Source organism: Camarhynchus parvulus, chromosome 24 (assembly GCF_901933205.1).
Source record: "Camarhynchus parvulus chromosome 24, STF_HiC, whole genome shotgun sequence".
In the NCBI taxonomy this organism is placed as follows: domain Eukaryota; kingdom Metazoa; phylum Chordata; class Aves; order Passeriformes; family Thraupidae; genus Camarhynchus; species Camarhynchus parvulus.
This window is the reverse complement of record NC_044594.1, coordinates 5,840,339-5,863,796: the sequence shown is the minus strand read 5'-3', so window position 1 is coordinate 5,863,796 and position 23,458 is coordinate 5,840,339. Positions and strand designations below refer to the sequence as shown.

The window sequence follows — 23,458 nt, the reverse complement described above, 5'->3', positions numbered from 1 at the left end:
AAACTGTTTTTCCTATTAGTTCAGTTTGAATTTCCAGGGATAAGAGGGAAGCACTGACCTTTCAGTTTGCTTGCCACCAATTGCTATGAAATCATACTGCTACTTTCATCTTCGCCCCTGCCCTCACTTCTGACACCAACACTGCACTGCGCGTAAAAGGCAAAATTGGTAGCAGTGACCCTGCAGCTGGAATTTATCTCCTATGACTGCTTGAAAAATAAAATTTATCCCATTTGCTCATAACGATTGGCTATGAAGTGCTAAAAGTAGTAAAAGCTTCTTTTTTGTGTGGTTACGTTAAGACAAGCTGACTACACAGAGCAGATGTGTCAATTAAAACCATGCCTCTTCTTTTTTTTAACACCAGAGCTGTTCCAACTGCAGCCACGCATCAGCTTTTGGATTTCAAAGGGCTGATTCCCCTCTCCCCCTGAAAATCCAAACCCCTCCCAACCCCTGGGAACACAAGATGCAGTGCATGCAGCAGAACCGGCGTCCAGCTGAATCCATGGAGATCCCAAGGAACAAACCCACGTATCCCAGAGTCTTGCATGTTCTGGCGCTTGTCCTGAGCCAAGTTTTCACAGCAAAGTCAAATTGAGTGTAAGGCTGTGTTTCAGTGCTCCATGCTTCCTTAAAAGCAGCTTATTGACAATATCCAGTAAAGCTGGCCACTTTGAAATGCACTCCCCAAGCGTTGTTTGTTCCAAAGTTTGAGCTCAACCCCAAAACCTCTAAGTCCCCAGCTTGGGCGAGGCCTTACCTGTGCTGGTGACAGTGACAAGGCTGGTGGCAATGAGGAGCAGTGCCTGGAAGCACCCAGGGGCTGGATGCATAGCGCCAGATTATCCAAATTGAAAGCCCAAAGCTCCAGACTAAGATGAGGCACGGAAACAGCTACAAAACAAACAGGCACATGTCTACTGTGAGTTTCAGGAGTTTGTCTTTTAACTCTCTTACAACAAAGTGTTTGGGGTTTTAAAGAAAAAAAAAAAGTACAACCAGGAAACAGCTAATATTCTTTGCAATATAGAAACCATCTGTAAAAGTGAGTTAGAGCCGAACTTCACTGTGGTTCCAAGTACTATTCTTAATGTAAGAGTTTTTCCACAGCTGGGGCAGGAGGCATCCGCATTGAACCGCTCTGCCTTGATAAATTAGACTCCGTTCCACCCAGAGGAGCTGGAGTCCAAAGTAAACAGCTTATCTATTGGAGATAATATTGTTTGCAAACAATAATCATTTGACCATCTATCATCAGGCCACACTTGTTTTACAAGTTTCTATGAATCTACTGCCGCGATGCCGCTACTGCTCTCAATTGCTCTAAACCTGCTCACTGAGACCTGTCATCTGCTGGCTCCTTCTGCTGGGCTTTACAGGCAAACCATAGCAATGAAAAAACACCAATATTAGTCTTGTTCTCATTTATATTCCCAAAAAATTGGTGCTTTCTCCTATATCCTTTTGTGGCATGAATTATATCCACTTTTATCACCATAGCTGCTTCTAGAGAGAGCAGTCTTTTCCTCGGCCAGATCACACTCAACCATTCAGCTATGTGAGATCTCACTTTCATCATCAAAAATAAAAACTACATCATTAAACTAGCAAAACACAAACTAAATATGATCCCAGAGGTAGTTTCCAACCTAAATGACTCTACAATAAATTGTTAAACCAGCAAGATACAAACTAAATCATGGAACCAGCAACAGAACTGGCCTGAGGTGAGTCTCAGGAACGGTGTTTCTGACACTCTGAGTCTCAATCAAACACTGGTTTCTCCAGGAAAACAATAAATCCACAGCTGTCATTCATGTAAATGTCCAACTAGCCTTGCATAATGCCATGATGGATAAGATCTGAGCTCATTTAGCACAGTTACTTCATTTATCAGCCCGGCCATACAATTCCACTGCTGATAACGCTCAACATAGACTTTAAACATCTCATCTATCAGCTGTGTATATAAACATGTATCCAGCACACACACAATAACTGGGAGTTTTACTTCAGCACAGAAACAAGTGCAGCAATACACATGCTTGGTAGGAATAAGTCCCAGTTTATTGAGTGTTCATAGAGCCAGTTGCTTTCCAAGCTGGATCCCGATATCAACAAAATTATTCCTGTGGTTTATTTTAAAATAACCATATTTTATCATCACAGCATGACTGTAAAGTATATATGCAAATGAAGCATCAGGAAAAGCCTCCAATCATAATTAAATAATCACTCTGGATTTTATGGAGCTGTTTGCCCACAAACTGCACTCTGGGTTACACTGACAGCTTGAGAGGGCAGCAAGAAACGCTGTCGAGTTCTGCTCCCGTTTCTGGGCAATTTTATCTGATCCACCAAGTTTATTTCAGCTGTTGGGAAGACCCAGCGATCCCGTGGCCCAGGCTGGCTCCCAAGGCGAGCCGGGGCTGTTCTGGGAAGCCACAGATGGCAGAAGAGCCCAGCTGTGCCGAAGGGGTTGGTTTATTTGAATTCTCCCTCGGTTCAAGGGCAGGAGCGCCGCTCCACCAGCGCATGCAGAGGACAAAGTAAACACCCAGAGAACTTGTTAACATCAAACACTTTGCTGAAGAGGGCTGGGGGCAATGTTGCTTTTTGCCAAATCTTCCCTCCACTATTTATTTATCAAAAGCAATGAAACGTATATTCTGGGTCAACTTTAACCCCAGCACATGGAGCTACTGGGTTATTTTGCAGCTGTCTTTTTAAACAAGGCCAGCTCATTATCTTTAACTAAACTTTATCTTTGGAGATCTACTTTATCCAGGCTCTGATTTCCCTCTGTTTATCTTTCTCCTTACATGTTCCTCGCTGCCAGTGTCAACAGCTACTCCTCTTTTGACCTACCAGTTTGGCTTTTGCAGGCTTGTGGAGTGGTAAGATCAACTGCAAAGCAGTGAGTACACAGAGCAAGCCACAAAGACCAAAGTTCTCTGACTGGGGGAAGAAAAGGAAAAATATTGTCTTTAACTGGAGCAGGATTGTTCAGCAACAACACTTGGGCATTGAATGAAGCTTTTCAACTTCTGCTTCTGAAGGGATGGCAGAAACATCTTGCTCACTGGTAGATCTGGGAACACACGGGAAGATAAGACCCAGCAACACAACATAACCCAAAAATGCTTCTTTCTTTTTCTTCTGCAGATGGTGACACTACAGAAGCCCCTTGTTAAATACAGAGAAGAGGGCAAGACCACAGCTCATAGCTTCTGGTCTTTAGAAATCCCATGCAGAAACTCTGCCTCTTTAATACTGTATTTAAAAAGCCCTAGGGATGGAAAAACATGACTCTTCCCCTTTGCCATCTTTTCAATAACCCTGAGGGGTTATTTTTGACAGCAAATTTGGGACATTTTTACAGTAGATACCAGTCACTGGGGTCCTTTTGGGATCTGAAAGAGGAGCATCTTGGTTAGGTGTGACTCCATTTTAGTGTCCTAGACTCCAAAATGAGCTCTGCTCAGAACTCTGCCCACTGTTCACTGTTCCTAGATCGGAAGGATGTACCTCCATCACTTGTGGATCAAATAATCCAAATTATTTTGAAGTAAGAGGTGTCATTGTCTGAGCATTTTAAACTAAAAGAGGAGTTATTAATATAAATAATATTCAAGGTTAAATAGAGACAGACATGGGTTTCATGGAAAATGTACATTTCACTTTCACTGGCCATTTCTCCAGCCCAGCAGAAAGACACAGCATGGCAAAGGCCACATTTCTCCTACTTCCACCCAGACCTCTTCACCTAAAGTCATCCTCCAGTTATCTTAATGCAGCACTTGACCTCCTTGTCAGCTCTAAAGTATGTTATTGCTCATGGATCAAGGGAAACAAGGAAGATAACAGACCTGTGTCAGGGGGAGGGTTCATCCTGACCATTCCAATGGATGCCTGCCCCTGGGAAGCATCCTGCACACACAGGGGCACCAAGAAACATGTGCCTGCTACTTCTGGACATAATTAGTGAGATGAAGCATTTCTGCACATGACACAACTCTAGCTGTGTGCCTCGTTTGTCACAGACCCTTTATGAAAGGAACCCCTCAGCACAGAGCTGTGGGCACAGGCGTCCAGCAGCTCCCAGTTTCAGCCCCACAACCTCTGGAATGTTGTGCACAGGCAGGAAAATAAACCATCACCTCTAACTGCAAACAGAGGGGAGGGCACAGTTCAACAGTGGTTTCCCAGCACGGGAGCAGGGCTGTCCCCAACACCAGAATGGCACATCAGCCTGGCACACAGGGTGCTGCAGGGCAGCTGGCACACAGCTGGCACGGCCTGGAGACCTCACCAGGATGGACACGGGTCATACTGGACCAGAGCAGCCTGTGGGCTCACTGAAGCACCCTACTGAGCCAGGATGGGGGGAGACAGGCACCAGAGCAGCCAGGATTTCTGCAGCCCTGGCAGTGACCCTCCTGTTCCCTCCCAAAGCTTCATGTTTGTCACTGTTTCTCCAGAAACCAGTGGTCTTCAATGTACAGCGCACAGGTCTGGTCCTGGCACCATAACTTAACCTCCAAATTAACTCACTCCTACCCAAGTTTGCCCCCAAATAAGGTTTCACACTCTAAAAGATGACAAAATGCTGTTTGCCATGCATTCCCATGGTGCCAAGCTCCCATGTCCTTCCAAACACAGCTGAGATGCTGCCCCACTTATTTACTGGACCGTGAACTTCTCCTCTCCACCCTTGCAGCTGAGGGCAGAGTCACTATGAAAAGAGCATTATCTCATCCCCATTTTGGTTTAGCTCCCTGAATCATCTTCCTGCCATCTCAGACCAACTGGCAGGACACCACCAGGACCTCCCTTCCCAAGAGGCACCACCCCACCTCGATGTGTCGATGCACTCCTGCTCCAACACTCTCCCAACCTTCAGTGAGCTGTTCCACGAAGAACAGCTAAACGAGGAAGGTTTCTGCGCTACCCAAACGCTCCAGGTCCTATAAATGTTGGGTAGAGCAGAAGGAGGAGGAGGAGGAGGAAGGAAACAGCACGGTCGGGAACAGAGGGAGTTATTCAGGTTGCCCACTCCGCCTCCAGGAGCCGACAGCCTTTGCTAAGAAGCCCAAGGAAAAAGTGACTGAGCCTCAGGGACAGCACTGCCCACCAGCTGCACTGTGACAGCCCTCTGCAGCGTACCAGCTCTGGATACACAGATTTCCCATTTTTCCTAAACAGCATCAACTCAAAATTGATTTATCCCACCTCACTTTATAATGTCATATGCAATTTAACACCCAAAGCTCAGCAAATTGGGTTTTTTTTTTCCCTAGGTCATTTATTAGAATTACCAAGAAAAATTTCATTTTAACTTGCTATCAGTACAACAAACCCCACGAATTTTCAAACCACCTAAATTTAGAGCAAATGAATCCCCTTGAATTAAGTAAAATACTCTGGCTTCAGCGTGAGCAAGCTGAGTTAGATCATTAAATCTCACACCAAGACACCTTAAAAAAAAAAAAAAAAAAAAAAAAAAAGAAAAAAGGAGGTATTGAAGCCTGTGGCATTCCAAGAGAAAGCAATCAGACATTCCTGCCGCTCGGCTCCTCAGTGATCTCCAGAGCCTTTGATCACTGACTGTCTTCATGCTGTCCTCCTGGGGTCTGGCAAAATGAGTGTAACAGCTGGCACATAGACTTCATTAGCTTTCGGGGCTGGGAGGAGCGGGCTCCAGCCCGGCAGCCACCGGCAGCCTGCCCGCGGCTTCACGGGCCAACCGGCCCGGGTAATTCCCGGCGCTGCGGGGCCGGGACAGCCGGTGGCACTGCACAGGTGACCGGGATGGGACAACCCGGGGGGGGCTGCAGAGGTGACGGGGCTGGGACAGCCCGGTGGTGTCACAAAGGTGACAGGGATGGGACAGCCGGTGGTGCCGCACAGGTGACAGGGCTGGGACAGCCCGGGGGGGCTGCAGAGGTGACAGGGATGGGATAGCCCGGTGGTACCGCACAGGTGACAGGGATGGGACAGCCCGGTGGTGCCGCAGAGGTGACGGGGCTGGGACAGCCTGGCGGGGCCACAAAGGTGACAGCGGAGCGCTCCGGAGGTGGGACAGCCCGGCGGCACCGCGCAGGTGACGGGGCCGGGACAGCTTGGTGGTGCCGTACAGGTGACAGCGCAGGTGACAGCGGAGCGCTCCGGGGACGGGACACCCCGGCGGTACCGCGCAGGTGACAGCGCAGGTGACAGCGGAGCGCTCCGGGGACGGGACACCCCGGCGGTACCGCGCAGGTGACAGCGCAGGTGACAGCGGAGCGCTCCGGGGATGGGACACCCCGGCGGTACCGCGCAGGTGACAGCGCAGGTGACAGCGGAGCGCTCCGCACCCATCGCGCCGCTCCCCAACCACCGCCGCCCGCGGGATGCGACAGACGCGCCCCTGATGCCAACCCGCGCGGCTCGGAGTGCCAAAAGGCAACGGAGCCCGGCGAAGCCTCATTTTTATGAATGCCTAATGATCACTCAATCATTAACATCAACCTTTAAAAAGCAAATGCAGCACCTACAGTGTTCATTACCCTCCCCCTCCCCCCCTTTCAGGGTCTCAATCGAGTCAGTCAAGCGTGCAAACCGATCCTGTCGCCAGCAAAAGCATTTCCTTTCACTGTGGTCAGCCAAAAGCAGGGGAAAAAAATGGAAGTGACTTGGAGTTATGGCACCAAAAAGGCCAGACAAGCAAGGAAATAATCAACTCCACATGAGCCACTTCGAGCCCATCACAATGAAAAGGGCCTACGACTAACCCCAGGAAAGGTCAGCGGGACTATGGGGGTCAGAAGCTGAAAAAGGCAATAGCGAGCAGCTGCCAGCTGCAATAAGAATCAATGTGTTCCTAATTACACTCCGAAGAGAAGGCTCGAGCGCCGGGAAACGCCGGGCTGTAATCACAGCTTGGGCAGAAAACATTCAAGTGCTCCCGTTTTACCCTTCTCCACCTCGAGCACTGGAGCTGCAGTTTGTGTGCTACTAAATCACAGGAAGCCGAGTGCCTGAGATAAGGAGCCAGGCAGCTACAGAAGGGTTGGGGATTTTGTAAAAAATACCGTAATTAAGCATTTGTGTTGGAATTATGGCATCACCAAAGAGAGGATTTTGTGAGTGTAAGCAATAAAATTACATTCTTCAAAGGGATTTTCCATGTGCTTTTAGGAAACACACAGAACTCTGCCAAACAGTCCCATACGCCTGGGATTTTCTTAATGCCCCCAAAAAAAAAAAACATGTGAAAGGGAAAACCCCAGAAAAATCAGTTTGCTGACAGTAACCCTATAAACCAAGCATGAGAGACACAAACGGGTCACACACAATGAAACGGACGCCAAGGGATCCACAGAAACACTGAGAGGAAAAGCACTCAAAAATTACAAGAAAAAGCATCCTTTGATGTTCTGTTCATATTTATTTATTGCATTTTAAACAAATGAAAGTGCACCCTCCAGATCCTTATCAGAAGGATAAGGATCTCCTGAATAAAGGAGAGAAATTACAGTTGCTCAAACTTTGCAATCCTCAGCCTGGATTTCAGTAATGCCTCCACATTTCTGCCCATACCCATGGCTGGCACCCACACCCACCAGGGCTAAGCCAGATCCAAGTGCTTCCTATGCCAATTCCCACCTAAGGATTCAATTGGTATTTTTACCTCTTTTTAGGTAACATATATTTTTATAAGCAGCCTTGCATGGAGCTTTTTTCTTGCTTCACACCATTTAACCCGCCATGAATCAGTGATGAATCCAAAGAACAATTCTGGAGCTAAAGTCCCTTATCAATTGTGCAGGAATTTCTAGTGGCACATCGCTGTTCATAGAATGGCTTGAATTGGAAGGGACCTTAAAGACCTGAAAGTTGATATTTTTGTCAAAATACAGAGCAAGTGTTTGCTCGGGTGGCAGATGGCAGGAAAAACAAACAGTGCTGAGCAAACGAGACAGTGACTGAGCCCCGGAGAGCACAGGGATCTCACATCCTCATGGTCTTTCTCAATAATCAGGCAGATGTGTTTCCTACCAAGCTATAAAACACCCTAAATAATGTCATTAATTTACTGAAACTGCCTTAGGTAAGGTCCAGTGACACAGGACAAAGGTGACACAAGAAAAGGTTAAACAAAACTGAGGAAGAATAGCAGTATGAGCCCAAACCATGGCCAAGAGGCTGTGTGCCTGAAAGATGCAGAAGGAGGTATTTTTTATTGGATTTTTCTATTTTGATTTCAGGCCTGGAAAGTCTCATGGTTGGTATCAGCTGCTGGACTTGGATCAAAGTTTAGCCTTCCATTAATCTTTTGAGTTATATGTGAGGCTGATAGAGAATTTTTTTTTTAGAAGACAGTTAAGATTACTCAGATACTTAATTTGCACTCCAATATTTCAAAAACACCTTGACTTTAGAACCTTGGTCCTGGCGTACATATGGTCTTGATAGAAGAACGCATGCTTTGGCATGGACTGGAGGAATGGATCTGGGAGCTGAGGGAAGGAAATTTAACAGTTTGTGTACTGTGCCTCAGCACACACAGATGAAAACACTCCCAAGTCACGACTCTGCTCCCGAGACACATCTGTGCTCCCAGGGGGGAGAGCTGGGGCTCCCATCCTGCCATTCCAACACCGGTCACAGCAAGACAGGCATCAGGAGAAAAATAAATAAATCATCCCAGAAGCCACACTTTCTTCTCCACAAACAGGCATAACAATTAGTTTAATTTTATTATTAACTTCAGCAAAGGAGCTGAGACAGTCCCCCTGCTGCCACACTAATGAAGTGGGAATGGCTCCTGCCTCCTCTGGCCTGGGGGAAGCCAGAGAACAGAGCATTAGCCTGATACATAGTTCTGCTGGGCTGCAATTATGCTTAAATGCCTAAATCAGGGCTTTCAGGCCCCAAGGGAGCTAAGGGTATCATTAGTTTAACAGTTCCATCACAGTGGGCCAAATACATACAAAATTCTCACCCTTTGCTCTTCGAGCCCCCCCGATCTCCCCTATCTTTATCTCTCCTGCTTCGGCACTACTTTGCCTCATATTTTCCATTTTCTTCCCCACATTTAGCTCAACACCTGTGCCATTCCACGGAAGGGACACCTGTGCCAGCTCTGCTGCCTTCAGTCATGTCTCTCCAAGGGTCCTTGGGCCAACGCCCCCTCCCCTCCCTTCCTCAGGCTGGCCTCAGCCTCGGAGAGAGGCGCCTGCTTTACTTCTCCAGCTCTGGCTTTTAGCAAGAATGAGATTTCGCAACCAGTTTTTCAGCCAATTTAAAGATGGGCTGCTGCCGAGGAGGGCAGCAACACCTTCCTTCAGGACCTGGCTTGCATTCCCCTATCTGCACCAGGGATCCTGCGGCCAGCAAGTGAGTCAGATCTGCTGGCAGATCCAGCCGAAAACTCAGCCAGAGAAAAAATGAGGTTCAGTTTTCACCTGGATGAGGGAGCAGTTTCAGCTCCCCATGCAGTCCTGGAGCACCAGCCCAAAGGAGGGGCTGGGAATGGACATCCAAGAACAGGAACTTAGCACGTGAACAGCGTGAGGCCTCAGCTCAACTCATGAAGCACCACCCTGGTATGCTGAATAAACCCTGGACTGTAAGAATGTGTGCAAAAATTAAGAAAAATATACAAAACCAAACTCCAAGTGAGCCATGCCCCTTTTCTCAAGGGAGCTAGGGAACTCACCATCCTAATTATCTGAGCTACAGGTGCACACACCACAGCAAGCTGGAGTAACTGCCTCAGGGCATGGATTTTTCCCTCCAGAAAGTTTGCATCGTGCATGTCAAGGACCATCACCCATGATTATAATTTGTCTATGGTTTCTAAAACCAGAATCCAGCATGAATAAAAAATAAAAAGTACTAGAAGAACCACAGTCTTGTACTGGTCATCAGAAAAAGCTGTGATACTCTCAGACAAAGGTGCTTGTGCCCACACAGGCTGCCTAAAGGTCCCCTTCCAGTGGCACTCTCTCAGCTGGGTGGTTTAGCCCTGAGAGAACATTGATGGAAAGAATTGGAACCATGGCTGAGCTCTGCAAGAGGACAGCGAGCTCATTCCCCAGGCAATTCCAGATGAACACTGACACCTCGTCCTTTGGTAGCCTCCAGCAAGCAAGAGCTCTAAAACACGCAGACAAATGGGTTCTTTTAGCTGTGCTAGCCCCAGTCCAACTCACTCTGTTGTAACTTGCAGGGATCCATGCTATCCGTGAGCCCTTAAAGGGAAGCACAGCCATTAAATCCACACCTGCAGCCAGAATTTATAGCAACCTCATCTACTGCTGTCTTACATCATAGGCAATTAGGAGCCTGTGAACTCATGGCTGCAGGATATGGGAGGTGCACTGGAAGCAGAGAGCCAAGCCTGTGTTACAGCACAGTCGTTAGGCACCTCAGAATTCACCGTGCTGGAACTGTGCTCAGACTGGAGCAACAGACCCATCTGGGTCTGCTTTCTAAACAAAAGTGCTGCCCTGCACTCCAAGTCACTGCTTCCCCCCTTGTTACAGCTGTCCACACGCTGTCACAGGCAATGCCAACACTCCCTGCTGCTGGACCCAGGCTCCAGGCAGAACAATGCTTATTAAAAAGCAAACCAGCTAACCAGGGACAGCTGAGGGAGAGAGCAGGAAAGACCCCGGCCTTTCCTCCCCCGATTAAAACAAGCCTTCACACAATCCATCCTCCAGCCTTACAGTAATTCAGTTTTACTGCTCTCCTCCCCTCCCTTCCCCCATGCTCAAAAGACCAAACCTGGTTTCAAAATTGAAGTCCGAGCTGTCTGGCAAACGCACACTTCTGCACTTCTTCACCTCGAGGGAAGGAATCCTGACACAACTGACAATATTGCTTAGAAAAGGAGCCCCTTTGCCTCAGGCCCAGATAAAAGCAGCAGCCCGGCAGAAAAAGAAATGAAAAAATTGTGTTGGTCAGACCAGGTTTGCTACAACAAACCAACCTGGCTCCCAGGCAAGGAGAGGGGTGGTGGAACATGGGGGAAAGAGAGGGAGGCTTTGGGCTGGCTTTGCTCAGTGGTGTTGCACAACCCAGCACCGGTGTAGCTTCCCGCCTCCTTCCTCATGCCAGCAGAGCAAAGGAGAGCCTTGATCCAGGGGAGGGAGGCAGCAGTCATCACGAAGCTCTGGCCTGAGGGTTTGGCTCCTCCAGCCCCCCAGCTCCACTCACTGCAGCCAAGCCCAGGCTGCCAGCTCAGCCCTGCCAGCAGCAGGGACCCCTGCCCAGGGCTGGGGGCATGCGGGGCAGCACCCTCACAGTGGCAGGTCGTGAGTCAGAGCCCAAACCTCCTCCTGCAAACCGGGGCCATGGCAGCTGTTCCCAGCAGAACCAGTTCAAACACGAGTGACTGATAGGAAAGGAGTTAAGTTTCATCACAGGGACCAGGGAGAAATTTCCGCCAGGTTCACCTGACTGTGCCCTGTTCTCACTCGCTCAGACATATCCCGCTCTGCCGAACAGGATTTCTGTTGGGATGTCCAACAGCAGGCTGGCAATTCCTGGAGACACCTTCCCAAAGGAAGATGGATGCCACAGCCACAGCTTCACCACATAGGAAGAAATTTCCAGACTCTTCGTAGCAAATCAACTCCCCCACGAGACTTTAATGCCGAGCTCAGCAACATGGGGGCCCTGCAAAGATAACCGGCTGCCGGGATTGATTCCATCCCACGTTAGCGTCCATCAGATAGCAAGAAAAACAAGATTAAGCAGCACCACGGCATTAGTCTTCATTTAAACTTGGCAAAGAAAGCAAATGTTTCTTTTTTGTTGGCTTCTCTCTGTGTGTTTTTTAAAGCAGTCCCAGGCTCAGCCAGGGAAAGGTGCCTGGACTGTTTAATGTTGGGGGATTAGAAGGGACAACACTCGTACACTCGCCAGAGCCCAGATAAGCAGAGAGTGCTTGGGTTAAGCAGGCGAGCATCTGCCTCCTGCAATATATACATTGTCCCAGTGAAAATAAACAGCTTCACACCTTTGGCTCAGAGAAGAACTTGAGCTTCTTCTGCATCCTCAACCTGCAGCCTCTCCACTCAAGGCTGAAGGGTCACAAGGGTGAAGGTTACTCACAGTTCCCTTATTCCAAGTCTAAGGCTGGAAACTTTCTGTCTCCTCTTGAACTGGGTAGAGTCTTTGCTGCTGCACATCAGACCTGGTGTGCTTTCTTGTGTTCACTGTGCTCAGAGCTGTTTCAGACAAACTGAAAACGTACACTTTCTACATGTGCTGGTTACGTACAAGCCACAGCAAACACACTAATTAGGAAAAATGCTAACTTGGAAACTGGACCCTTTTTTAAGTGCTCAGCCACAAAGTCCTTAATCTAGAAAATCACACCTCAATTTAATGCTGCCACCCCAGTCACTGGAAATCACAGGGCTGAAGACTCCAGCCATACCACTGCAGTACCCACCACCTACAGTCTGCTCCAAACTCCTCTCTGGTCCATCTTGATGCACAATTTGGAAGTGCAATCTGCACCCCAAAACCATGCCTCAGTCTGAATAGCTGAATTTAAAATTATATCATTAAGTTTGAAATTTCAACATACTTAGAGAGTTTTGATAATAACATTTTTGATTACATCCGTTGCCAGCTTCCTTCTACACCCTGACAGAGATTTAAAGTATACATTCCTATTTCATTCTGCAACAGAGATTAGTGGCAGGAACAGAAAACATCTTCTGTTCCAAAAAACCCTCGGGGTTTTCCTCCTTCTCTTGCATTTTATTAGAGGAGTCTCAAATCTCCATCAAGCTGCAATACATTGTCACTGCAAAGCATTTAAGGCAGCAAGTATCCAAGTGCTGTACTAAAACACACCTTCAGAAAAAGCTCCTGAGAAACAAAGAGATTTCCAAAGCCATCCCAAAGGAGAAAGTGCTCCCCAGCAGTAACAGCCCTCAGCAAGCTTTATGAAAATTTGAGCCTACGCTTGAGCGTATGGCACGCAGAGCTCTAATTCAAGAACTTTTGTGAACTCTTATTGTGGGGAAGGGGGGGGGAACAAAGGAAAACCACATGCTATTGTTTATTTTGACTCCGCAATACATTTAATCTACATGGAGTTGGAACATTACACAGCAAAACTCCTCAGCTCCCAGAAATTATGCACAGCCAACAGCAGCAGAGCCAGTTCTCCAGAGGGAGAATGCCATTTTAAACATGTTATCTTCACCCCACAGAGCACAGAAACTCTCCAAAACGCAGCTGAAAGCTGCCACCAATGCTTCCAATCCCACACCCCAAGAGCATGGGATCAAGGCAAGGCTACTGGCACTCATGACACAAGGAAAGATTGTGGGGAAAAGCAAGGAAAGCTTTGGGGAAAAGTGCCCAAAGCTGGGGACTTCCACCAACTTGACCTTGAGCTATCAAAGCTTTTCTCAGTAAGACTGTGACTGCCTGGGGGGTCCCTGAGCAGGAGGAGCCCTAGGCATCTCACACCTTCTTTGAGCCTATCAACAGGAGCAGACCATGCTCCTGATGCATTCCAAGATGTTAAAGCAACAAGACCCAGCATATGAGCTGCCAAAGAATTATTCCAGTGCATCCACAGGGATGATAACAGATCTCACTACATGAATTCCACTGCTGTAGCTGCACAACTCCCTTCCAGCCTTGTCTCCTATACTGGAGGTGTGCTAACAAGGACTGTCCATCTGTCACTGAAGCCTTCAGTGCCCAGCTCCAGGACTGCCCCAAGCAGCTCCAGAAGCCATGGCTCTGCTGATGAGTTACAGAAGAACTATCTTCCTAAATATCTTATTTCTGTTCGAAGCCACCCACTGCCATCCCCTTGTGCCCAGTGAGTTCACTCCCCCAGTGCCAATATTCCAGCTCCTTTACACAACTTCTCCTGGATGCAGAGCCTGCTGCCTCACGCTGGGGACAGTCACTGCCAGGGAGGGACCAGAGCTGTGCAAGCTCACCCCAGGCAGGTGCCAGCACCAACACTCCCACCTACAGCAGGAACGTGCAGACAGGTGATGTCATGGCCAGAGCAGACAGGTGACATCACAGCCCCAGCAGCCCACAGGCACCTTCTCTCCATCCTGGTTTATCTTCTCCTGCACCTGGGAGCAGAGGCCTTTGGCACAGCCCCATCCTGGCCCAGGCTGGGGGCTGGTGCAGACACAGGTTGCTGTGAGGTTTCAACAGGCTGAATGAAACGGCGAAGAAAGATGCTTTTCAGAGGGGGAGGGGAGGCACACACGTACTGAACAAATCATCTGTTTGGAGCGCTGGCTCCTACTTGTTCTCAGTTATATTATTCACTCAAGGGTGGATTAATCCATCACTGCAAAGGAATCTCCTGATCTCAGAGATAAAGGCAACAAGTCATGCACTGACTGTCTGTGGATCCTCCTGGAAATGGCCAGCCTTGCTCATGGCCTTATTTGGGCCGATCTATCAGCTCTCCACTAACAACAAGCAAGGAAAAAAAAAGAAAAAAGAAATTAAAAACTGAAAACATACCACCTGTCTGCAGCAACTTCAAGTGGATTGGTCTGGAAGCAAGCAGGACATTTCTACTCCAAACAATCACTGTTTGTTTCAGAAGGGGCCACATGAACTGTTCCTTTCCCTTCTTTTTGTTCCCCAGGAGAAGAACAGTCACCTGGGTCCTTACCATCCAAACTGGCATGGAAAAAAAGATTAATTTATTGCAAGATTCTTTAGAGTGAGGCCTTTTACGCAGAAAGAAACCATAAATGGTTTCTTTAACTCACTGGGGACTGGGAAACAAAACCCCCTGGTGCCATCCCATCCCCCTGCAGGAGCATCTCCAGCTAGAGCAGGCTGCACTTGGGCAGAAGGTGTCTACAGGGAATGTAACAGCAATTCCAGGAGGCTGGACATCACCAGCATGTCTATACTTTGGTGCTTCTGCCACACGGCAATTGCAGAGACATTCAGGATCTGGCTGTTCTACATCTAAGTTTAAGGGGGGCCAAGAAGCTCCCCACAGCTCGCCTCTGGCTGGAGCTGGCAGCCCACAATGCCCAGGGCTCACCAGCACACAGAAGGAGAGCTGGCATGGAATACTTGACAGGCAGCACAACCTTCATACACCTTTGCAGAGACAAAACACCCTCAAACTCCTCCAAATATGTGAATTTGTGGTGCTCAGCCTCTTTGCCAAGACCATTTCAATGGCAAGCTGCTCACAACTCAAGCCTTTTAGTCCTTGTCTTGGCATTTTATAGGTTTACTGCAAAGAAAACCACGGGCTGCAAGGCAGAGCCTCCACAGACTGCAAGGAAGGAAGCATTAAACTGCTCTTTGAATTAAGCAAATAAGACTCAACCACTTGGTTCATTATCAGATCCAATGGTTGGAGTCTGGGGAAAGCTAAACAGCAGAACCCAGGGTATAAATCACAGACATGATCAGAGAGACAGGTGAGGCCAAGGGTGTGGTTTCACCTCTCAGCTGAGCCATGCCAAAGGGATGGTCTCAGTCTCCTTCTCCTTCCCTGGCATGCTCAGCTCCCCTGCCCCAGCTCCCTCCTGCTGCCAAGCTGATGGCAACATCCCAGCCAAGCTGGTCTTGCTCACTCTGAGCTTTAGGGAATTATTTCATCCTTTTCCCATGCTGTTTCTGTGAGCTGGACTGGTTCAACTGGGCATTTCCAGAGGCAGGAGATGCAGGGAGATGGCCAGATCCCCTCCCTCCCTGCAAGGCACCCACCCTTGGCTGAGCAGCAGAGCGAGCACACAGGATCAGGAGACAGCAAAGCCAATTTGGAAGCCAGTGCTGCCAAAAGGGGCCATCCCCTCACCAGCCCCTCAGGGCCTTCCCAGCCATCCAAGTGGAAGATTTAGCAACTCTAACTGCGGGGCAAGATCCAGGAAAGTTTGGGGCTTGGGTACTTTTCTTTTTTTGTTGAAGGGTTAGCTGGAGTCACTCCCCTGCGGCTGCTCCAGCGCTGGATTCCCGCAGCAGTGAAGAGGCAGGAATGTACCTGCCACCTCCTGCAGCAGCGAGTCCTCAGAGGGAGCTGTAACGTGAAACTGCGCCCAAGGAGCTGGGGAGAGGGAAAAAAGGGGGGAAAAAGAAAAAAAAAAATAGAGTCCCACCTGGCTAGAAGAGCTCCAAGACATCTCATAGGTATGGAAAATGGGAAAACAACCCACCTTACATGATTGTTTTCCCTCCTGTTGAAAGACAGCAGATATTTCTCACACAGAAAGAATGAGTTTGGGCTTAATGGAAATGGCAGGTGGTCTGGATGTACGAGGCTCAATCCCTTACTACGCTGAACAAGCTTTTCCCCTAAAGTGGTGGCTGTCACAGAAGAATCATCATCCCCAGCAGAAAGGGAGAAGCGAGCTAGGGAACACAAGTGGAAAACTCTGACACACTCAGCCCTGGAAGTTGTACTGAGCCATCTACCAAGGAAATTACTGGAAGAACACTCAACTGAAAAAAGTGAACATATACACACACACAGAGGAAACTATCTAGTCTAGAAATTCTTGGGCCAGCATAGTTGGAGACCTCTCACTAGCCAAAGTAACACAGCAAAAAGGTTTTTGCTGACTTTGCCAAAGACAAACACCATCCCAGAGCAAATGATGCAGGACAAGGGGACACACAATAGCAGGGTTTGCTCAGGGAGGCCTCCAGGAGAGCAGAAAGTGAGTAGGAAAACACCTGGAGAACCATCCAAGTGCCAGCCCAAAAAACAAAATAGGTCCAAATTAACAAAATATGTCAAAATAGCAAAATAGTGCACAGAGAACACAGTTTGGTGCCCAAGTACCAGCTTGAGTCAGGACTGCAAGGCAAGCTGCAAATTCCCATTTAAGGAGGAAATTTCCAGGAAATGGACCAGTTCCACTTGAAATAAGGTTTTTAGCTCAGTCTCACCCCAGCTGCAGATAGCAAGTGGCTCTGAAGCTCCCCAGCCCACTGAAACACCAAAAGCCAGAGAACTGACAGCAGACAACTGCAGTGAGGAGGCAGGGGCAGGACCCAGCTCAAGGGAGCCACTCACTAGTCAGCAGCTCGTAAGCAAGGCAGGAGACAAAAACCTGACTCTATGTACAAAGGGCAAGCTTACAGTATCAATTAATTTATACTAACGAGATGTTGCCTAACAAAAGATGTTCAATTTCCGAGTCGCCAATTAAAGTGATTCCATAAAAACCATTACCTGAGATACCCAATCCCAGCAGGTTTGTGGGTCAAAACCCACTCAGTCTCAGGGCTTCTGGTACTAAACCAAAAGTTTTGAAGCCTCGTGGAAGCTCACCAACAGGTTCACCACATCCCCATGTCATTTTGCATAGGACTGTGTGCTAAGACCACAGCACTGCAATGAAACCCCTCCAGAGTCACATCTGTGGACATGGGAAGGAGGAAGATGCAGAGCAGGAGGTTCCACCACAGCCTCAAAGACTGGCAGAAACAGAGGAGGTAAAGGAGCTCTTGGAGAAGGTGTGAAGAGTGAGTTTGGTGGGTGATATGGGAAGTCCAGGTGAAGCTCAATGCCTTTTTACACACAGAACTAGAAACAGCTCACCTGACCTGCAGGGAACCTTCTCAATACAGCTCCTTCCATGTGCACATACAAACACCCAGAGATCAGCCCCTGACCCACAGCTCCTCACACCCAGCCCTGCAAACAACCTGAAATCACAGCAGCCGGTCCTGTACACACCCAGTCACACCAACACCCACACAGGAGAAAGTGCTGTGACTGTACCATCGCAACAGAAAACAGCTTTATTCACAAAATTATTTAATCATCATGTTTCCCCGTTAGTTTTCTGGCACTGAGACTTTGTTGGTCTTACAGTTCATGGCAGTGCCTCATCTTGAGCACCCACCAATTAAAGCCCTGGTCATGGTACACCTGAGACCTCGTCAGGCAGAGCAGTTCTGCTGTTGGACAGGCAGAGGGGGATTTATGAGATGCTGGACCCTGACGTGGCTGTGCACTCACAATCCACTGCTTTGCTTCCCCATTTCCACATCTGCAGAAGCAGTCTTTAAACAAGCCAGGGTATTTTTAAGCTCTGACAGTTAAAATCCTCAAGTGACATCACCTGAAGTCAGAGCACAGCTGCCTTATTCCTCTGGCACACCAGCAAGCCAAAGTAAGCAGGAGCCTCGTTTATGGGCTTACAGCACACCTTGAGATAATGAAAGCACTGGTGGGACTTGCCCTGCAGTCAGGCCTCTCCTTGTAAGGCTTTTTTCCACCCCCTCCTCAGTTTTTGGGGTAAAACCCAAAAATTTTAGCAGCAGAGCAGCCCAGTGATCCAGCAGAGAGGGCACACAGGGGGGCCAACCCAAACCCCACAGCCACTATGCCAGGGTGGCAAAGAACACAGAGTTTGGGGGCAACAAGGATGAAAACTAGAGAAAAAGGATGAGAAATCCTAGAGAAAAAAGATGAAAAATCACTATGATTACACGAAGGATGGCAAAAACCAGCCCCTCAAGGTACTTCCCATGGTGTACCCGAGCTTGCCCGCCCACACTTCACCTTGCACACACGGGCATGGCTGTTTATGAGCACTTGGAGCAGCTTAAGGGTGTAAATCACATTAATCCAGGCGACAAAGCCACATCCCGCTCATCCTCGGGTGAGTTACTAATCCCTCCACACCGCAGCAGTTCCCATCTCACTTCCTACCCCTTGAGCAGGAAGAAAAAACCACCTTTTAACATGATAGGTAACTCAGTGGATCCCACCTTCTATCTGAGTCCAGCTTTCAACAGCTCTGAGCAACAGTCATGGGTCTCCCCACAAGCCTGAGGATTTTCCGGGATGGAAACCAAGTCAGTCAGACGCTTCCCTCTTCTTATGGAAAGGGGAATACAGGTCAAAAATATTTATTTCTTTTTAATCACTCCATTACAAAGTCCTTCTCACAAGATAGGCTTGCAGCTGCTCTGAAAAAGCAGAGTTTGGTTTCAATGTGTTTGACTCATGCTCTCGACACCTACTTTAATTTGGTGGAACAAAAGCATGCTGGCTGCAATTAAGGCAAATAATATCAAGTTCAACAGAAAATCGTTAAGAAATTGTGCCGGGAAACGTTCGCTGTGAATTTTTGGAATATAGAAGGAGCTGGCCGTCGCCCGCAGCAACCGCTACCACAAAAGCACTTTTTCTCCTTAAAGCAGCTCCGGGCGGGCTGTACATCCCATAAATCGCAACTGTCAAAACACCCGGGTCGGGGAGGATGAGGAGAAAAGCAAACGGGCTCCACACAGCCTGGCTGGGAGCGCCAGCACCCCAGAATTACCTGCTTTGTTCAAGGAAAACGCCGGGCCACGAAGGATAAAACCCCAGAGAAGCAAAGGTTCCACGCTGCTGCCCGTAACCTCGGTGACCGGGGCTGGTGTTTGGGTTGGTAAATTGTATTTCTGGTGCATGTGTGAAAGATACAGCTCACTGAGTAAACAGCCCTTCAGAGCTGACAGCTTTACAGCCACAGGCTCGGCGCGACCGCTCCTTCCCAGAGGCAGCAAGGCAGTTGGGGAAAGCAGTAAAATAATAATTAAAAAGAAAAAGCTACATAAAGCCATCACATTTACCCTTTCACCAACCCTTTACACAGTTACGAGGCGGGAGCAAAATAAACATTGCCTGTTTTCTGCCCGACAGTGTGTCACGGCTGAAACACACATCCCTCTTGGTTTAAAAAACATCAGCACTGGAAGCATGGGACAGACGGCTGGAAAGTTCTTCCATTAGAAGTCAGGAACTATATAATTTATATTTGTTTTTGGCAAAGAGACAGATAAAGCAAGGGAAAGTAATTTAAAATTCAAGAATCGCGTGGCTTTAAGAAGGTAGGCAGCTTAATGCAATAAAAATAATAATAACAGAGATAAGATGTCAGGATGCTTTACAGCCAGAGACCTCAGGCATCACACACCACCTCCTGCCTTAGGGACTGACTTTCCACCGCTCTAATTGCAGAGAAAAGTGACCTTACAGGTTAAAAACATTGAGATTAACCATTTTAAAGCGGTTAAGAGGCTGGACGCGACCCCAAACCCATCCCCTACGGCACCTCCTTCAAGCGGAGCAGCGTTTAAATGACAAATAGAGAGGAGTGGAGGCGCGTTCCCTGCGAAATGAGACCATAAATCAGAGCCGGGCAGCGCGGAGGGCTCGTCCCGCTCCCCGGAGCGCCGTGCACCGGCTCAGCCCCGCGCACCGAGGGCACACAGCGCACTCGGACGGCGCGGGCGAGCCCTGCGGGGTGACAGCAGCCGCCACCTGCGGCCGCCCCGGGCCCGCTCGCCCCTCCCGGAGGAGCCGCGCTCGCCCCTCCCGGCGCGCGCCCGCCCGCGCCCCCTCAGCGCGCGCCGGCGGCGGGAAGCGCTCGCGTTACCTCTCCGCCGCGCCCCCTCCCTGGTCCCGGTCCTGGTGCCGGTGCCGCTCGGCGGCGGCTCGCCAGGACATTCCAGGCTGGGGCGGGCGTCCCGGCGGGCGGGAGCCTCCATCCAGCGCCGCCCGGCCGCTCGGCGCCGCTTATCTCCCCCGCGCTCCGCTCCCCGCCCCGCTCCCACCGGCGCCCCGTGTCGGGGGAGGTGCCGCGGCCCCGCCCCGCCCCGTGGAGCGAACCAACGCCGGCCGGGGGAGCACGGGTGCCCCGCGGGCGGACCCACCGCCCGAGGAGGGAGGGAGCGGGCGGCGGTGAGCGCGGCCCGACCGCGCGGCGAGCGGGGCGCTGCGGGCCCTTTAAGGGGCACGGGAGGGGTGGAGGGGATGCACGTGCGCGCGGGGAGCCGTGGGGTCCGTGCGCCGCCGGGCTGAGCACGGCCGAGAGAGCGCGCCCCGAACCGGCGGGACCCGCGGCACCGCGCCGCGAGCCGGGCATCCGTGTGAGCCGGGGCACCGGGCGGCGCGAGGTGTGTACTGAACGGGGGATGGGCATCCGTGTGAGCCGGGACCCACGGCACCGAGCCCCGGACCGCCGGGACCCGCGGGAAGCGGCCCCGAGCAGCAGGTGCACTGGGCACCCACGGGACGGGGAAGGCGGGACCGGGCACCCACCCGGCCGGAGTGCCCTCGTGTGCGTGACCGGGCACCGTGACCGCGCCCCCGCTGCCTGCGCTCCCGCGGACCGGCCGCTTGTGCTGCCCTGGGCGGCCGCGCACCCGCGCTCCGTGCGCTCCCGCACCCACACGGCCCTGCCACCTGTCTGTCAGCTGTGACAGTCACGCACCGAGCCGGCAGCCTGTGCCCCCTCCGGGCCCCGCACCGCCGCTCACCTGCGCGGCCTCCCGCAGCCTCCGCCCCTGCGGGTGCAGAGGGCATCCCGCGCCCGCCCGCTCGCCCCCACACCGGAGAGCCCTCGGCTCCCACTCTGCGAGCTGCTGTGTGCTCAAGAGTGTCGCTGGAGTGAGGGAGTGGCTCTGGCTTTTTCCAGAGGGCTGGGAAATGCCCCCACACATGCCCCATGCATCATCCTTCTCCAGATGACGCCACCAAGAACCCCGTGCTCGGGCTAAAAATAGCAAAAAGGGGCTTTATCAAGGGCTCGTACTGTGCCCAATCCATTGACCCCTTCCAAAAGAACCCAAATATGCCCAACATGCCTTGTTTTTTGGGAATTTGCTGTGTTTCGGTCACGTCCACAAGTGGTAGCTGGAAAGGGATTTATCCCAAAGAGAGTTCCACCAGGAAAGGCTTCAGCACCACATGGACTGCAAAGAAACACAGTTGCTATGTTTAAAAATAAAGAAAAAAATAAGCTTAAAACCTCCCTAAAAAACTAGAGTTGAAATAAAATCTCATGGTTTTCAGACAAACCTGTGAGACCAAAACGCTGCACTACCCTGTGTTTACCAGTCCTAATTTTATCCCTCAGGAGGTTTCCTGTAGGACGTCATTATTTCCACAAGTGTGAAAGGGGAAAAAAAAGTAAGAAAATGAAGAGTAGAAAAATCCTCAACAGATTAAAAATCCCATAATCTGAAGGAAACACCCCAAAATAAAACAAAATCGGGGTTGGCACAGCTGAGTAGTTAAATGACTTGATTTATGGCAGCCACTGGAAAAGATGAGGGCTTCAGGATTGTTCTCAGCACAGAAGAGAGCCAAGTCTGGTTTTTTGGGATAAAAATACTCAAAATGAGAATTATAATGAAGGTGTTTTGCAGACCAGGGGCGTTGCCAAATTGCAATTTCTCCGTGTACAATTTTTGGGGCGATGTTTTCCCCTCCTTGAGCGCATTTGCATGAGAATACCCTCTTGGGCAGGAGAATTGCTGCTTAATTAGCGAACAGCAATCACTTTAATTAGCATGTCTCCATGCTCCCTGCTATTTTGCATAGATTCAAATGAGATGCTCATTAGGGAGCAGGCGCCCGGACAAGCTACGCCCTTTAGCCGCTCACTAACCCAATTAACTTCAGCCAAACCGTGCCGGGCCCTGTGCCAGGAGGGACCGGGCTGCTCCCAGAAGGAAGGTGCAGAACCTCTCCTTCAACCTGCTCACTTCCTCCAAACCTGCGAGGTTTCCTTCCTTGGGAGGTTTTTCTCCTTCAAGGTTTTCCTTCTTGCAAGATTTCCATCCTTGGGAGGTTTTTCTCCTTCAAGGTTTTCCTTGTTGCAAGATTTCCTTCCTTGCCAAAGGTTTTCCTTCTTGTAAAATTTTCCTCCCTACAAGGATTTTCCTGCATTGAAAGTTTTTCCTTCCTTGAAATGATTTCCTCCTTCGAGTATTTCCTTCCTTGCAAGATCTCCTTCCTTGCCTAAGGGTTTCCTCATTGCAAGGTTTTATTTCCTTGTGAGATTCTCCTTCTTTGTGATATTTTCCCCCACCCATGTAAAGTTTATCCTCCATGTAAAGTTTTCCCCCTTGCAAGGTTTTCTTCCTTGGAGGTTTCCTTCCTTTCAAGGCTTTACCTCCTTACAAGTTTTCCTCCTTGAGAAGTTTCCTTCCTCACAAGCTTTCCCTCCATGCAAGGTTTCCCCTCCTCATAAGGTTTGCTTCCTTGCAAGTTTTTCCTTCTTTTCCTTGCTTGCTCAGTGCTGGGATTTGGGAGCAGAAATGGGGGGGACGCCCCCAAAAACCACCCTCGCTCCTCGGGGATCCTCAAGCCCTCTCCGTGCCCCTTCCCCCCGCCCAGGTGGGGCCATCATTCCTGGCAGGAGCACGAGGGAATCTGAGGGTCCCCTTTGTTTTTCCGCCCAGCCAGCGTGGTCCCAGCGAGGTTGGGTTTTATTTTATTTCATTTCTCCTGCCCCGTAATCCCATCGTCTTGTCACGGTTCCCCGGGAAGCGGGGCTGCTCCGAACAAAGCCCCTGGAGCATCCCGGGCTCCCGGAGGGGGTTTTGCAGCTGCGCCTCGGAGCGTGACCGATCGGGAATGAGCCTTCGCAGCGCGTCTAATGCCGTTTGGACAGGGAGCCTTTCATCCGCTCGTGGGAGTGAG

General features: G+C 49.9%; 1 protein-coding gene across 3 annotated transcripts in view; it reads right to left on the bottom strand.

Annotated features, from left to right (window-relative positions):
* Positions 1-21,351, bottom strand: part of CDON (cell adhesion associated, oncogene regulated) — a 58,826-nt gene extending 37,475 nt beyond the window's left edge. The window contains exons 1-2 of one of the 3 annotated variants that reach the window (XM_030964810.1): positions 21,289-21,351; positions 764-897 (exon numbers count right to left, since the gene is read on the bottom strand). In XM_030964810.1, coding sequence (XP_030820670.1) covers positions 764-836 — 73 coding nt within the window. In that variant the 5' untranslated portion in view covers positions 837-897; positions 21,289-21,351. Of the gene's footprint in view, positions 1-763; positions 898-19,307; positions 20,315-20,405; positions 20,589-21,288 lie in introns of those variants that run through there. The other 2 variants (XM_030964809.1, XM_030964811.1) reach the window with 2 other exon arrangements.
* Positions 21,352-23,458: the final 2,107 nt, after the last annotated feature.